Consider the following 13,895-nt stretch of genomic DNA (forward strand, 5'->3'; position numbering starts at 1 on the left):
CCCTGGAACTCACTCTGTAGACCAGGCTGGCCTTGAACTCAGAAATCCACCTGCCTCTGCCTCCCAAGTGCTGGGATTAAAGGTGTGTGCCACCATTGATTGCCCAGCTAGCCCTCAAGCTTACGTAGCAAGTGCTTTACTCACCGAAGCATCTTGCTAGCCCTAATAAATTGAGTCAAAAAAACAAAACAAAGAAAAACCCCTCATGTAATCCAGGCTGGCCTACAGCCTTTGAACTCCTGGTCCTCCTGCCTCTACCTCAGAAATGCTAGGATTACATAGATGAACCACCATTCCCAGCCCTACGCCCCTTCTTTATTCTAAGAGTGTGCTTCAGTGGTATAGGACAGAGGGTAGACTGTGGGGACAAGTGGCATCACTATAGCAGCTGTAGCACCCACACCTGGGGGAAGAGTTGGGTCCAAAGCAGAAATGTTGTGTGTTCGGGCCCAGCAGGAAAGGATATCCTCACGCTTCAACCGCTCTTGGGCTTCCTCACATTCACTGAGCATCCATTCAGACCCGTGCTGAGCTGCTTCCTCCTCCTCCCTGACCCACCTACAGCAGATCCCAGGGCTTCACAATGGAGACAGTCACCTCTGCCTTCTGCATGGCAGCTCTGGGGATCAGGTAGGAAGAGCTGCACTTGTGGAAGCCACAGCCCAACATAACCCTTGGGTGGATTTCAGACCAGGCTCTGACTGAGACTTTCATACTCCTCGGGGCCATCTGACCACTACCTCCACCTGCATTATTCAGACATACCTCAGGACTGGAGAGGTATGGGAGTGTTGAGGAACACTGTTCATCTCCTGGGGGGGTGAGGGTGGGGATGGGGGGGCTGAACACACAGACATGAGTTGGAGCTTCTCTGAATAAAGCTAACAAAAAGAGGTGTAGGCTAATGACTACAGCCATGTACTAGCCATTTCCTTGTGGAAACTAAAATCTTGGGGTCAGAGGCAAGGATCTTTAGGAAGAAGGGGGATCCTAAGGGCTAGAGGAAATAGAAACAGGAGCTAGGCTGAGCAGCACCAGTTCATAGCAGGGAAGTGGCTGAATTGGTAACAATACTGGGTAGTGAAGCAGGTAGTGTGAACCTCGCTTGCCCTGCCTTCTGATGTCCAAATCTATCTCCTAATGGCTGCAGCTCCGCCTTGTTCAAAATCTCTAGGTTCAGCCTCCAGACCTTCTTAGGGCCCCATGCTCCCTCTCTATACCTGTGGCCTTGAACCTGACAGTTCTCAAATGCTGTATTAATACAATGAATATAATTGTCTTGTATTATCTGTAGTGGTGTCCTCCCTCCAACATGGTGTGAACCTTGAACCATGACAGCAGGGGTTCTTACTTCCTTGGGCAGCCTTGGGGCAGGTACTCAGAGGAGAGAACAGAGGCCTGGGGTAGCCTGCAGAGCCAGGGCAGATGCCAGTCCAGTGGAGTAACTGCAGACTGGCCAGGCCTCAAGATGGAGCTAAGAAGCGGGACTGACCTCTGTTCCTCCAGACCCAGGGAAGAAAGGAGGTCCTTCCCAGGATTTCTGATGATTCCAGAAAGGGACTGGTTCTTAGTTTTACCCAGAAAACAAAATCCTATGACACTAAAACAGCTGACAGGGTAGAGGGGCCAAGGCGCTTTTGTGGGTGAGTCACTGGTTCAGGGAAGGGAGCAAGAGAGGGAACAGAAGAGAGCCTAGAAGGCACTGGGGGGCTTCCTCACCCTGAGCCTCCAGTCCTAGTGGAATGGGGGCTTCCTCTCTTTGAGCAGCAACCCACTCTTAAGCTAAATAGTCCCTTCTGTTTAAAGCCTAAGCAGGCAACTCTAAAGGAAAAGGTGTATCATCAGTGTCTTGCCTGTGTGTCTTGTACTTATGTGCACCACATGAGCCTGTGGCAGCCAGAAGAGGGTGTCGGATCCCCTGGAACTGGAATTAGTCGCTATATGGGTACTTGGGAATTGAGCCTGGGTCCCCTGTAAAACCACTCAGTGCTCTTAACCATCTTAGATAGCAAGGCAGTGCTCTATCTTGGAGAGATATAATCCCAGAATAACCTTGGAGAATAACTCCAGAAGGGGCTTATTAAGACAGGGTCTCATGTAGCTCAGGTTAGCCTCAAACTCCATATAGACCAGAAGATGACCTGGATGAGCCACAATCAAAATGCTGGCATAACATTTCCAGAGTGCTGAGATTATAGATAGGTACCACCACAATATGTTTAGGCAATGTTAAGAGAGCAAGTTTAAAGAGTTTATGACGGGTAAACAGTTTACCAACTGCTTTCCTTGTGTCGTCGTCGCCCCCCCCCCCCAACCAGTACTGGGACTGTAGGCAGCTCCGTCTGTCACTGAACCACACCCCCAGTCCCTAATTTACTTTTTTGACTTCTGCCTGCATCCCTCTCTTTATCTCCATCATCACCTTGAAATCTTTGGGGACTGGCCCAACTCCTGGCTTGCTGTAGTGGGGCTGGGGGATCGGAGGTGTTGAGGAGGGTGAAATGAGTGGGAGGTAAGGCCCAGGGTTCAGTAAGCAGCCAAAGATGCCTTCCCCTATGCAACAGGACAGGCCGTAAGGGATGCTCAGAGTAGGGCAGAGGCAGGAAAAAAAAGTTTGAGGAAGCTGAGCGGTGTCAGTTTTCTCAAAGGATGTTTGCAAACCAACTCCCAACAGAACAAAACATGTCCAATTATTTCTGAGGCCCTAAGTGATTGGCACCTCCTAGGTAGCACTCTAGGGGTGCCTGGGAAAGTAAGGTTATGGATGGAGCTTCATTAGCAAACTCACAACTCTCCCTCTGTACCTCCGATACTTACAGGATACTTACACGTATCAATTCGTTTACAACCCCCTGGGTAGAGAGGCCTGGAGGGGCCAAGTGGGATCTGTAGCACTGACCCTGCCCTGTGGTATTGGTGTGTGCCCCTTGTGAGAGACAACCATCACTGTGGTACTGTTCAAACCCAGACTAGCCTTCTAAGCCTGGCGGGGGTAGGGGGTGGGGGTGGGGGCGGGGATGGGGGCGGGGATCTAGCCTAGAGGACAGAGAACAGAGTAGATCAGACTCATAAACCAGAAAGTCTAATCCTCGGTCTGGGGGGAATGGCAGTGGTACAAGACACGTTGGCATCTCGGGGTTGCCCACAGGTCCCAGCCAGCAAGGGTCTCAGAGAGGCACCTAGAACAGACATGGACAAGGGTTCTGCCCCAGCTCTAGGTTAACTCTCAGTCCTATCCTAGGCCTTCTCACTGCTCATCACCCAGACAACTTTGAAGCACAGTTGGCCCAAAGACCCCCTAATCTCTTGGACACAGCCACCCTGCGATTTGGCAAGCCCACCAAATCTTTGGGCTTTGCCTCAGCGACCTTGCAACTCCAGAACACGGGCAGACCCTGCAAAACTTGTCACCTCTAGCAAAGCCAGCCCACACGTCCTGGACTTCGGAGGATGCTAGAGGTGACAGTCACCCATTCAGCCTGGACGCAAGAGCGACAGGGTTAGGGGTTAGAAACTTTCCGGAGGATTGTCCTGCTCACTCACTCCTATAGAGCGAGACAAGTCAGGCTTCCCGCGAAAATCTAGTCCAAGCAAAGGGACCCAGCTCCCCAGGGCTGTGGCCACCCTACACCAACCCCGTGCAGCGTGGCGTCCACGTGCGGGGCCCCGACCACCTCTCCGAGCCGTGGCGGGAGGCTGCAGCCTCGCAGCCCCGTCACTCCCCGCCCTCCGCCGCGGGGCCCCAGAGCCCGGCTGCCGCGTACTCACCCTCGCGGGTGGAGCGGGGCGGGGCGAGGTAAATCCGCGCGCAGCTCCGATCCGTTAGGCGCCCCGACTGGCGGGGCAGCACTGGCGCAGTGGCTCCGCTCGGCCCGGTCCCTGTCCCGGGAGCGGGGCCGGCCTGGGAGCGGGCAAGTCCGCCTGAAGGGGAGGCGGGGGCCAGGGCTTGGGCGGGGGGCGGGGAAGGGGCCGGACACGCTTGCGCACACGGTCGGGAAGCCGACAGCCGCGAACGCCGCGCTGGAGGGAGGGCGCATCGAGGGAGGGAGGGCGCGGAGAAAGGAGGGAGCTAAGGAGGGAGGGAGGGCATCGAGGAGGGAGGGCGCGCCGAAGGAGGGAGGACGCAGAGAAAGGAGGGAGCTAAGGAGGGAGGGAGGGCATCGAGGAGGGAGGGCGCGCCGAAGGAGGGAGGACGCAGAGAAAGGAGGGAGCTAAGGAGGGAGGGCGAGGGCGTGAGGCCGCAGGGAGACTGGGGTTGGCGTGGAGGCCTCCCTGGCCTGGAGAAAGACGGCCGGGGTGCGGGAGGCTGGATCGGGTGAGGGCAAACCCAGGGCAAGCGCTGCCTGTGAATGGCTCCAAGATGAGTATGCCCAACGTTGCCTCTAGCACTGATCCCACGCTCTCCTGGAAACAATAACTAAGAAAGGCTTCTTTGCTGTCCCCGCGCGGTTAAAACAAACAAAAAAAAAGTATCCTTTTCTCTCTACAGAAACTCTAGAACAGAAATGGAAGTCCATCCTTCCAATATCCTCCCATGCCCTCATGGCAGTCAGGTGACCTAAATTGACGAGCCTTTTCTCTGCCCCAGGCCGGCCTATGCGCCCTAAACTGCTCCCTCAGCTCTTCCTCCTTTGCATACCCTCTCTTAGCCTTGGATAACTTCTCAGTTTCCGTTCTTGCTGAAGGCGCCAGGCATCCTGTCTCCAGGGGAAACCCCTTCAAGCCTTTAACCCTGATGCCGTGGGCTCTAGAATTGCCTGGACTGCAAACAGTGCAGAAACCACCCTGCAGGACTGTCAGCACAGTGTTACCCAGTTCCTAGCTTGAGCACCCTGGGGCTACAAGTAAAGTATTAGATCCAGTCCCCTTCCCCCGGAAGCTTACTATCTAGTTGCAGAGAAGGGGTGGCCGGTATTGTGCTGGACTCCCATCAAGAAACAGGCGGCACAGGATGTGACTAAGTGTAAGTAAGATGTGAATAACTGACAGTAAATGCCCAGGGTTTTAACGGAGTTTAAAGTCATCGTCAGGGGAAGCTGGAGGTCTCATGTGTTGGGACTCTCCAATTCACAACAAAACAAAGAGGTAGCCTCCAGCTTCTTCCATTAGGGGCTGTTTCCATCTGAGTTATACCTTGCATAGGTGGAAGCTCTTTGGCAGCTCACCAAAACCTAGTTTTATTTGAATGGTACCTTTGGCCTGTCAGTCACCTAGTCACTCAACAAATATTTATTACATTTCATGTCCTGGTCTGGAGCTAAGCTGGGAATAGACAATACAATGACTTATGTCTCTGTGTTTGGCAAGGGAAAAAGAAGAAGGCAAAAGAAAAACTGCTCCAGGAGAAAGAACAACTGAGATATGTCTGGCAAGTTGATTGGAGAAACAGTTGCCAGCCTCCAAACCTGGATAAGTCTTTACCAAACAAGGTACAAAGACAAGTTCACACGTCTTGCTAAAGGGAAAACCCTTCTACCATAAAATTGAGCTTAAGAATCAGCTTTTTTTTTCTTTTGAGCCTAGAGACTTGAGTTCTAATCCTGCTTCTGCCACTAAATAGCTTTCATTTTCTTAATGGGAAAAAAAAAGATCAGTGGAAATAACTGAGCTTATTCAAAGAGCATTATTAGTATTGAATGGGACAATGGAGAGGAACTTGTCCTGAAATCACCATATGATATATATGTAGTCAATAAACATGCAGACAAATGCCTTTTTAAACATATAACATGCACTCAGAACCCACAGAAGCACAGCTTCAAGCCTATCCTAGTCCCCATCATCCACTTTCTCTTGCACTTTCTTCTTCCTTCACCAGCACCCCTTAAAAAAAAAATCCCACTTAAGTAACCCAGGCTGACCTAGAACTTGTGATCCTCCTGCCTCACCCTTCTGAGAACCAAGATTACACAGTTTCTTAACAGTACAGACAGAAGCTGAACCAGCAACTTAAAATCCCCTGTATCTTCTGAGGAAGAGAAGGAAGTGATTCTAACATAAGGCCTTCTTTCATCCTAGACTTCTGGGTTCTAGGTTCTTGCCAATCCCACTGCACCCCTTGACAGGACACTACAAGTTGCTTACCATGAGTCAGGGATGGAACAAGCTGGGCTTTGGCCTTAAGGGACTATTCCTTTCCGAGGTTAGCTGTGATGAGGTGAGCCAAGACAACCTTCAGAATAACAGCAGTAAGTCATACTCAGCTGGCAAGCAAACCACTTCCATCCCCATCCTTTGGCCTCCTCTTTTACCTGTCCTGTTCTCCTAGGTAGATGTGGAAAACACCTGACTCCTGGGACAACCACTGGAACCTCAAACAGAGGGAGGAGACAGGAGGAAAGGATGTGGGAGGAGGCAGGTGCATCTGGGCCAGGAAGCCCTGTCCAGGAGGCTCCTGCTGGCCAGGCAGCTAGATACCTGACAAATATGCCTCCTCCCAGACATCTGGCTCTGTCCCTCACATGTGCCACGTCCACATCCTGGAGGAAGGGACAGCAAGATGCCATTTGAGGAAGAAATAAACCCAATCCAGCATCTCAGGCGCTTTTAAAAATAGCAACCCCGGGATGGTGTTTCATCTCCTATTTTTATCAGATTTATAAGGCTGGACCATGGCGTTGAACTGTTCTCAGGGATCTCAATAGCAGGAGACAGCTCTATTGTAGAGTGAAAAACCTGCCGGGAGGCCAAAGCTAAAATGCACTCCCAAACCCTTTAGGTTGGAAGAAATCCCAAGCATGTAGCTCCTGCCTTTCTTTACAGCCAAAATCGATTAGCCACAGTTTGTAGCTTTTTTTCCCTTAAAATCTAAGCTGGGTATAGTGGAATATGGCTACAATCCCAGTACTCAGAAGGCCAAGGCAGGAAGATCATCAGGAGTACTAGGCCAATCTTATAGAGACTGTCTCAAAAACACCCGGGCACGGTGGTATAACACTTAATACCATGGAGGATACTGCTGTCATGATCTAATCACTTCCCAAGGGCCGTGCGTTTATACTGTCCCCTGAGGTGTTAGAATATTAACATACAGAGGCTATAACAAGTATCTAGTCCCCAATTCTTTCCTTTTAGATCCCTCTCATGGCAGAAAAATAGCTAAAATTTACTAAGTAATAGTACTATGCTTAAAAATCTTTTTTTTTAAAAAAATTATGTGTATAGATGTTTTGCCTGCACATATGTCTGCGTACCATGTAAGTGCCTGGGGCCTGTGTGTGGAAGTCAGAAGAGGGCATGTGATCTCCTGGAACTGGAGTTACAGATACTGTGAGCTGCCATGTGGGTGCTGGGAATCAAACGGAGGTCCTCTGGAAGGGCAGCCAGTACTCCTAGCCACTGAGCCATCTCCCCAGCCTCTTAGCAAATCCTCACAGACCCCTCTGGAGTAAGCATGGTTCTCATCCTTATTTTACGAACAGAATAGAAGTTGCTCCAGTGTATACTTGTTTATGGTGCAGTCTTATGCTGGAGCCATCAGACTACTTTGCCTCCCAAAGACAAACAGACTAGAGGAATAAACTGGAGGAACAGAACATTCATCACCCATTAGTCGGAGAGAGAGCCCAGTTGGTAGAGTTCTTTAATCCAGGGAACTCATGTTCCACATATTTGTAATCCCAGCACTGGGGAGGCAAAGAGTTACTAGTGAAGATAAATTTTTAAGATCTGCCCTCTTCCTCACTCCTCAATTCTCTCTCGAGGAAGAACGCTGGAATGTAACTCAGTGGCAGACGACTTGCCTAGCAGGCATGCAGCCATGGGGGTTCAATCCTTTGGGCTGTCAAAAGGGAAATCTATAGTGTTATAGTATTATTGTGTTACAGTATTAGCATCGAATGATAGATTCAGATATAGATATATTGGGCTAGAAAGATGGCTCAGCAATTAAGAACACTCACTGTTGAAGGACAGTTGAGGACTCCGGGTTCAATGCCTGACACTCACACGGTGGCTCACAACTCTATGTAACTACGGTTCCAGGGGAGCTGATATCCCTATTGGCCTCCATGGTCACTGCACATACATGGTCCACAGACATACAGCAAGGAAAGACACCCATCTATAGTATATACAAAATTTTAAAGGAATATATGAAAAATATTTTAAGTACAGGCTTTTTTCTTGATACTGCCTAATAAAGCTGAGTGACAAGTATTTACATTGCCCATTGTAAGTAATCTAGAGGTGACAGCATACAGGATTTGTATTGATAATGTTATACCCCCTGCGATACTTGAACATCCAGAGTTTGGGCCTGGGGCTGGTGTGTCCTGTAATCAAAATCGCAGGCACACCAAGGTAAAGACTATTCAAGTGTTCTGGATAAGGAACTATCACAAGAGAAATATCTTCAAATATTTTTGTGTGTGATTGTTTCTCATCTTAGAGCTCTTTATTCAACAGAGACATGCAAAATGGAGCTTGAATATATTCTTTCTCTTGGCTTTGTGCCGACAGTTTTGCTCCCCAGAGGGCTTTGGAGTACCCAGCAAAGCTAAGGAACCACAGCAGCCATGTGTCCTTTTGCTTCTCATCTCCAGCCAGGCCCTAGAGGCTAAAAGCCATTTATGAAGGTGTCCCTAGTTTATCTGGGAAGGGTGATATCTGCCATTGCCCCAGCATGCATGGGAGGATCTCATTGCCAGAGCAGGGCTGGCATTTGCAGTTGCTCAGGGAGGGCCGAGCGCAAAGCACTCTGCTCAGGAAGCTCTGTCCCAGGAGACAGACAGGACACTGTGCTCTGCAGTGACAGTAAGAGGAAACACTGAGGCAGCGTTACCTCTGCCTGGGTTGGAACGCAGGCCCAGTTCCATGCCTGTGTCCTACACATTTAGTGTGCATAGTTCCACAGGCCCTAGGGCAAAAGTTTCAGCTTCCTGGGGCTGACATTTATCCTGTAATGAGGCACCGAGCATCTGTTTATCTGTAAACTAGAGAGTGAATGCTCCAAGAAGTGATTTGTGATACAAATGTAAACGGTCCCAGTGTTGATTTGCCTTAAAACTCTGTGTTAGCCAGCCAGAACCCAGTGTTGAGAAGCTAGAATGATAAGATGTTCTTACCTTCGTGGTCAACAAGCCAACAGATAGAGCAAAAACAAAAGAGGCCAAGTATGTGAAGACCCAGACAAGGCACGTAGGAGAGTCTGTCAGTGAGGGTACCCCACAAAGACATAAAGAGTATTGTCAGGATCTTATCATCAGACTGCAGCCAGGCCGCAGAAATCTCAGTGAGATGAGACATTGGGGGCTCGGAATGGGGATGGGGTACTGGGGCCTAGGGGGAAAGCTGTCTTCATCTTTGAAGGACAGTGGAGAAAACTGGCTGACTCTGAAGGGACCCTTGCCAGACCTTAGGCAGAGGCTGGTCCTTCCACGTATAAGAAAACTTAAGCAGCAAGGCCTGGAAGGGACCTCTCTGTGATAGCAGGTAAATAAGGTATATGTCACGATCCCAGAGAGGCATCTATCTCCTTGCAGAATAAGCCAAAAGGAAGATAGGATTGGTTAATGAGAGTGGAGAGGCAGAAGGTTATCCAGAGCCCAGGTCTATGCCTTAGGGAGGAGGAATACCTGGCCTTTCCAGGCTTAATTACTACCCTTGCAACTATGACCCCATGGCCTCGCTAACCTGTCTACATGAATAAGCAGACTGTTCTTTCCCTGTAGACTGTACATCCAGCCATCACTCCACCCCACCCAAGCCAGACACAGTGAGATTATAGTGTGTAACACAAAAGTCAGCCTGTGTGCAAGCCTGAACTCACTGGCAGCACAGTTGGCATGGGGAACAAGGAGCATGCGATATGGTAGAGGGGTTGTGTTCTGCAGAGGCCTATCTGGCACCTCAGCAGTGTTATCTCCCACCCACAGTGCCTCCTGCCCCACCTCCCCAGGATCCGGGGCACATTCAGTGCCATTTGCTTTCAAAGAAGAGGTCACTTTTTTACCCTGGTACCTGGAAAAGGAGCAAGTGAGACCCAGCAATCTGCCCTGCAAGCTGTATGCAGCTCTAAAAGATCTGTCAGCTTTCTCTCCACAAACCCTCAGCACTGGCACATCACCCTGCCCAGGAGAGCTTTTGCTTCCTGTTCAGGAAACCACTAGTTTTTGTGGCAGCCATGAACAGATCTGGCCAACACTTGTAACACACACACACACACACACCTCTGGCCAACACTTGTAACACACACACACACACACACACACACACACACACACACACACACACACACACACCTGCTTTGGTTACCACCAGAAAAAGTCCATGTGGTGGCTGGGTATATACCTCAATGCTGGGGTGTTTGAATTGCAGAGAAGGCTGGGTTAGGACAAGGACAGCTTTATCATGCCTCATTTGGACTTGCTGGAGGCTAGAGTGGTCTCAGGTTCTGACCTTCCACTCCAATTCTCTGCTTTTTAAAAAGACAGGAAATCTCTCAGGGCCATCAAGGTCCAAGTGCTCACCACCATAGGCACTGTGAGCCTAGAGCAAGTGACAGGATCAGGGCTCCCACTGAGGGACATGCTCACAAATATAATAGTTGAGCACTGAATCAAAGCTCTTAGTTCTCAGGCCAGGGGATACAGGGTCACAGCCATCTGTCTCCCTCATGTTTTTCTCCTGGACACTTCAGAGCCCAACATCCTGCATCTCAGAAGAGAGCTTCCAGAACAGGGAGGGCACAATATCTTTAGCCTTCCCCTGCCCAACAGTAAACACTAGTTCTGCTCTGGCAGGAGGATACAATTGTCCTTTGTGCTGGAGAGTGATCTCATGGTGCTACGTGTGGCCCTGTTCTGGTGAAGAGTGGCAGACGTCACCTTTTCTGAGGTAGGCTCCTGCCAGCTCCATGGCTGATCATCAGCCCTTAACACCCTGAAGTCTGTAGCCTTGAGATTCTGTGAAGTGAAAGGCTGATCAGATGGTCCCCAGTCCCTCCAACTGCAACCAGATCATTTTGCCCCGATAGTGTTTTGAAATTTCTGGCTGCCCCATATGAGTTTGTTTTGTCTTTCTGCCTAGATAGCAAACTCAAGGCCAGGGTTCTGATGACCAAATAACAGAGGCAAAGGCAGGCTTTGGGGGGTTGCATCCTCTGATTCTCAGGAAAAATGTTACCAATTCCAGGCATCTATCCCCAGCCCCCTCAACTTACCAACAACCTTGACACACACACAGGGTGTAACCTCATTACTGGGGAGCAAAGGAGGAAGTGGCATCTATAGCCTCTTCAGACTATTTCCGGAAAGGTTTTGAATTTGGTTTTAAGAGTGGGAGTGAACTTGTCCAGAAGGAGGGTTGGGGAGAGAGGAACAGGGCAGTAGATTTGGAAGGAGTGAGCAGGGAGCAGGGCAGACTTGGGGCAAGGGAATCAATAAGTTCAGAAAGCCTAAGGAGATGGAGGAAGTCCTCGAACCTTCCAGGAAGCTGTGACTCACCAGCCGTGACCACACTCTGAAACTTTTCACCTTTCCCAAGAGGTCCCTACCAGTTCTGCCAACTCCCCTTCCCTCACACCTCCACCCTACTGGGCTACACCATCAGTCCTCACCAATAAGAAAGTTCTTTATTCTCGTGTGAGGAATAAACCAGTACAAAAAAACATCTTACACTTGACCTTTGCTGAAAGGCCAAGAAACTACAAAATGCATTTTAGAGATAAAACCCAGCCCACACTACCCCAGGCCCGACCCACTAGTTCCTGTCTTGCTGGGCCTTCTGCAGGAGCTGAAGCAGGGGGTCATCAGTCCTGAGGGCAAAAGTAAGAGTGCGCTGTTGATAGTGCTTGGGGTCACACTCCAGGTTCTCGATCACTTGAGCCAGCAGGTGTGCCCGCTCCACCCCAGAGCCCGGAGCCTCGAAGCCCAGAGCTGTGAAATGCACATGCAGGTGATAGTAAGAGGGCAGGTAGTGTAGGTACACCCGCAGACGGTCTCCTGATACCTGGTAGCGCTTCAGGATGGCTTCCTGGTAAGGAAAGACAGTGATAAGGAGATCATGTTTGTTGCCAGGGAGCCAGCACCCCAGTCACCGACCTCCCCAACCCCATCACATCCTTGCAACAGTTGCCCTGGGATGGCTACAAAACAGACCAGCTCTCTGCGCCCCCCTTCCTCCCCCCCCCCCAATAGATCTTGGTCTTCTAAGATATTTGAAAATAGGGAGACACAGCCAAGCTGAGTCATTCCTAAATGGACATGAGCCTCATCACTCCAAGCCTCAGGAAACATGGGCTTCTTCCTTTGGGAGTCCCTGTCTCAGCTCCTAAGTTGGCCCAGAGTCCCAAGACTGCAGACCTGTAGCACCTGATCATGTGTGAAGTAGGCAGGAGGGTGTGTGGAGGTGGCTGAGCTAGGAACTTGGTAAATGGAAAAGATGCTGGGAGGGACTTCAGGAAAGGGTTCTGCGACCTCCGCAGGGCTCCTTGCAGAAGAAGAAAGCACTCAAGTTGGCACTGGTTCCTTTTTCCCATCCACCTTGCTCAGGCCTCTGTGGGCTCAGAATGTAGCCCCAAATCACACTCTGTCTTTGGTGCTACCAATAGAGAATCACAGTAGCAGGGTGACCTGAGCTTGTGTTGCTTGGTGGGATAAGCAGAGCCTGTCAAACTGTTGGGGCAGGGTCTTCCCTGAGAGAACACCACTCTGTGCCATTAGGGTGCCTACCTGAGAAACTAGTGGCTCCATAAAGGAAGAGGCTAGAAGGGCACCAAGTGGAGAAGGCAGTTAGGGCCCAGGGGGATGTGAGGCACTGTGGTAGGTAGGGGAGGAGTACTTCCTGGCTGGGCAACTTGTAACTGTTGGCCCCTGGCAGGACAAGTGTCTTTACGTAGTCAAGAAAAAAGGCTGACGCTCACTGTGTACAGTGGTGGCTTCAAAAGGAATCCCAGCCAGATCCTGAGGTCTGAAAGTAAGCTGTTCAAGGGCCCTGAGACAAGATTCAAACAGCAAGACCAGGATCACAGACCAAAGCTGCTAGTCATTCTTCTTCCACTCTCTCTCTCTTGCCCCATCCCATAATGTCCCAGATAGAAAGTACCTCCAGAACATTAGGTGCTACAGAATTCAGCCAGCCTTCAGTCTAGGTGAGAAGGTATGTGTATAGACACAAGTCAAAGTCATGTGACCAAAATCCAAGGAACTCATCTGGCACGTGGTGGTTGTCACGAACAAGACAAATCTGGGGTGGGAGGGACACAAGCCTGTGGGGTAGAGGGACCTACAGATGAAGGGCAGGTCTGAGGGCAAGGAAGGGTAGGTGCAAATAGAGCTGGAGTGGTGGGCAGGACTGCCTATGAATTAACCTGTGACTTCTAGTCGTATTCATGATTGAACTCTAGGTAGACTAAGAAGTGTAAGGAAGAAGACCCAGGGGGACACACTGGAATGTGCTACAAGTCTAGGCTTGTGAAACAACTCACTTGTCCTTCCCGGAGAATGTTCCTCAGTAGGGGCAGATGCTCTGGAGTGAGATCTCGAAGTGATCTGATACCCCGGCGATGGCAGATGGCGATCAAATACAGGTCATCAAGCTGTGCAGAGACCACAGGACAAACAAGACAATGCTAGTTTTAGCAAGGAGGCTACCAGCCAGGGCACTCCTACCCCCAAGGCCAACCCAGAAGACCCTACAGCAGAACCAATGAGCGGGGTACCCGAGGTATCTGTCTGCCCTGGATGACAAGGGATAGCTGAACAAGATTTCTGTGTATTCTTTGGAACTAGGTGTGGTGGTACACGCCTGTAATCCCAGCACTCAAGCAGAAGGACTGAGGGTTCAAAGTCACTCTGGGCTATACAGCAAGACCCTTTCAAAAAAATTAAGAAAGGAAGAAAAACTATAAAACAAAAATTTCCGTCTGGGAATGTTTACATATACTACGGAGTTGA

The 13,895-nt window shown here is 50.2% G+C and overlaps 1 protein-coding gene across 2 annotated transcripts in view; it reads right to left on the reverse strand.

Annotated features, from left to right (window-relative positions):
- Positions 1–13,895, reverse strand: part of LOC110302302 (CMP-N-acetylneuraminate-beta-galactosamide-alpha-2,3-sialyltransferase 4) — a 106,570-nt gene that overhangs the window by 44,535 nt on the left and 48,140 nt on the right. The window contains exons 5-6 of one of the 2 annotated variants that reach the window (XM_029481913.1): positions 13,427–13,537; positions 11,950–11,973 (exon numbers count right to left, since the gene is read on the reverse strand). In XM_029481913.1, the coding sequence (XP_029337773.1) occupies positions 11,950–11,973; positions 13,427–13,537 (135 nt within the window). Of the gene's footprint in view, positions 1–3,768; positions 4,026–11,949; positions 11,974–13,426; positions 13,538–13,895 lie in introns of those variants that run through there. The other variant, XM_021173144.2, reaches the window with a different exon arrangement.

The sequence above is a fragment of the Mus caroli genome, chromosome 9 (assembly GCF_900094665.2).
Source record: "Mus caroli chromosome 9, CAROLI_EIJ_v1.1, whole genome shotgun sequence".
Taxonomy (NCBI): domain Eukaryota; kingdom Metazoa; phylum Chordata; class Mammalia; order Rodentia; family Muridae; genus Mus; species Mus caroli.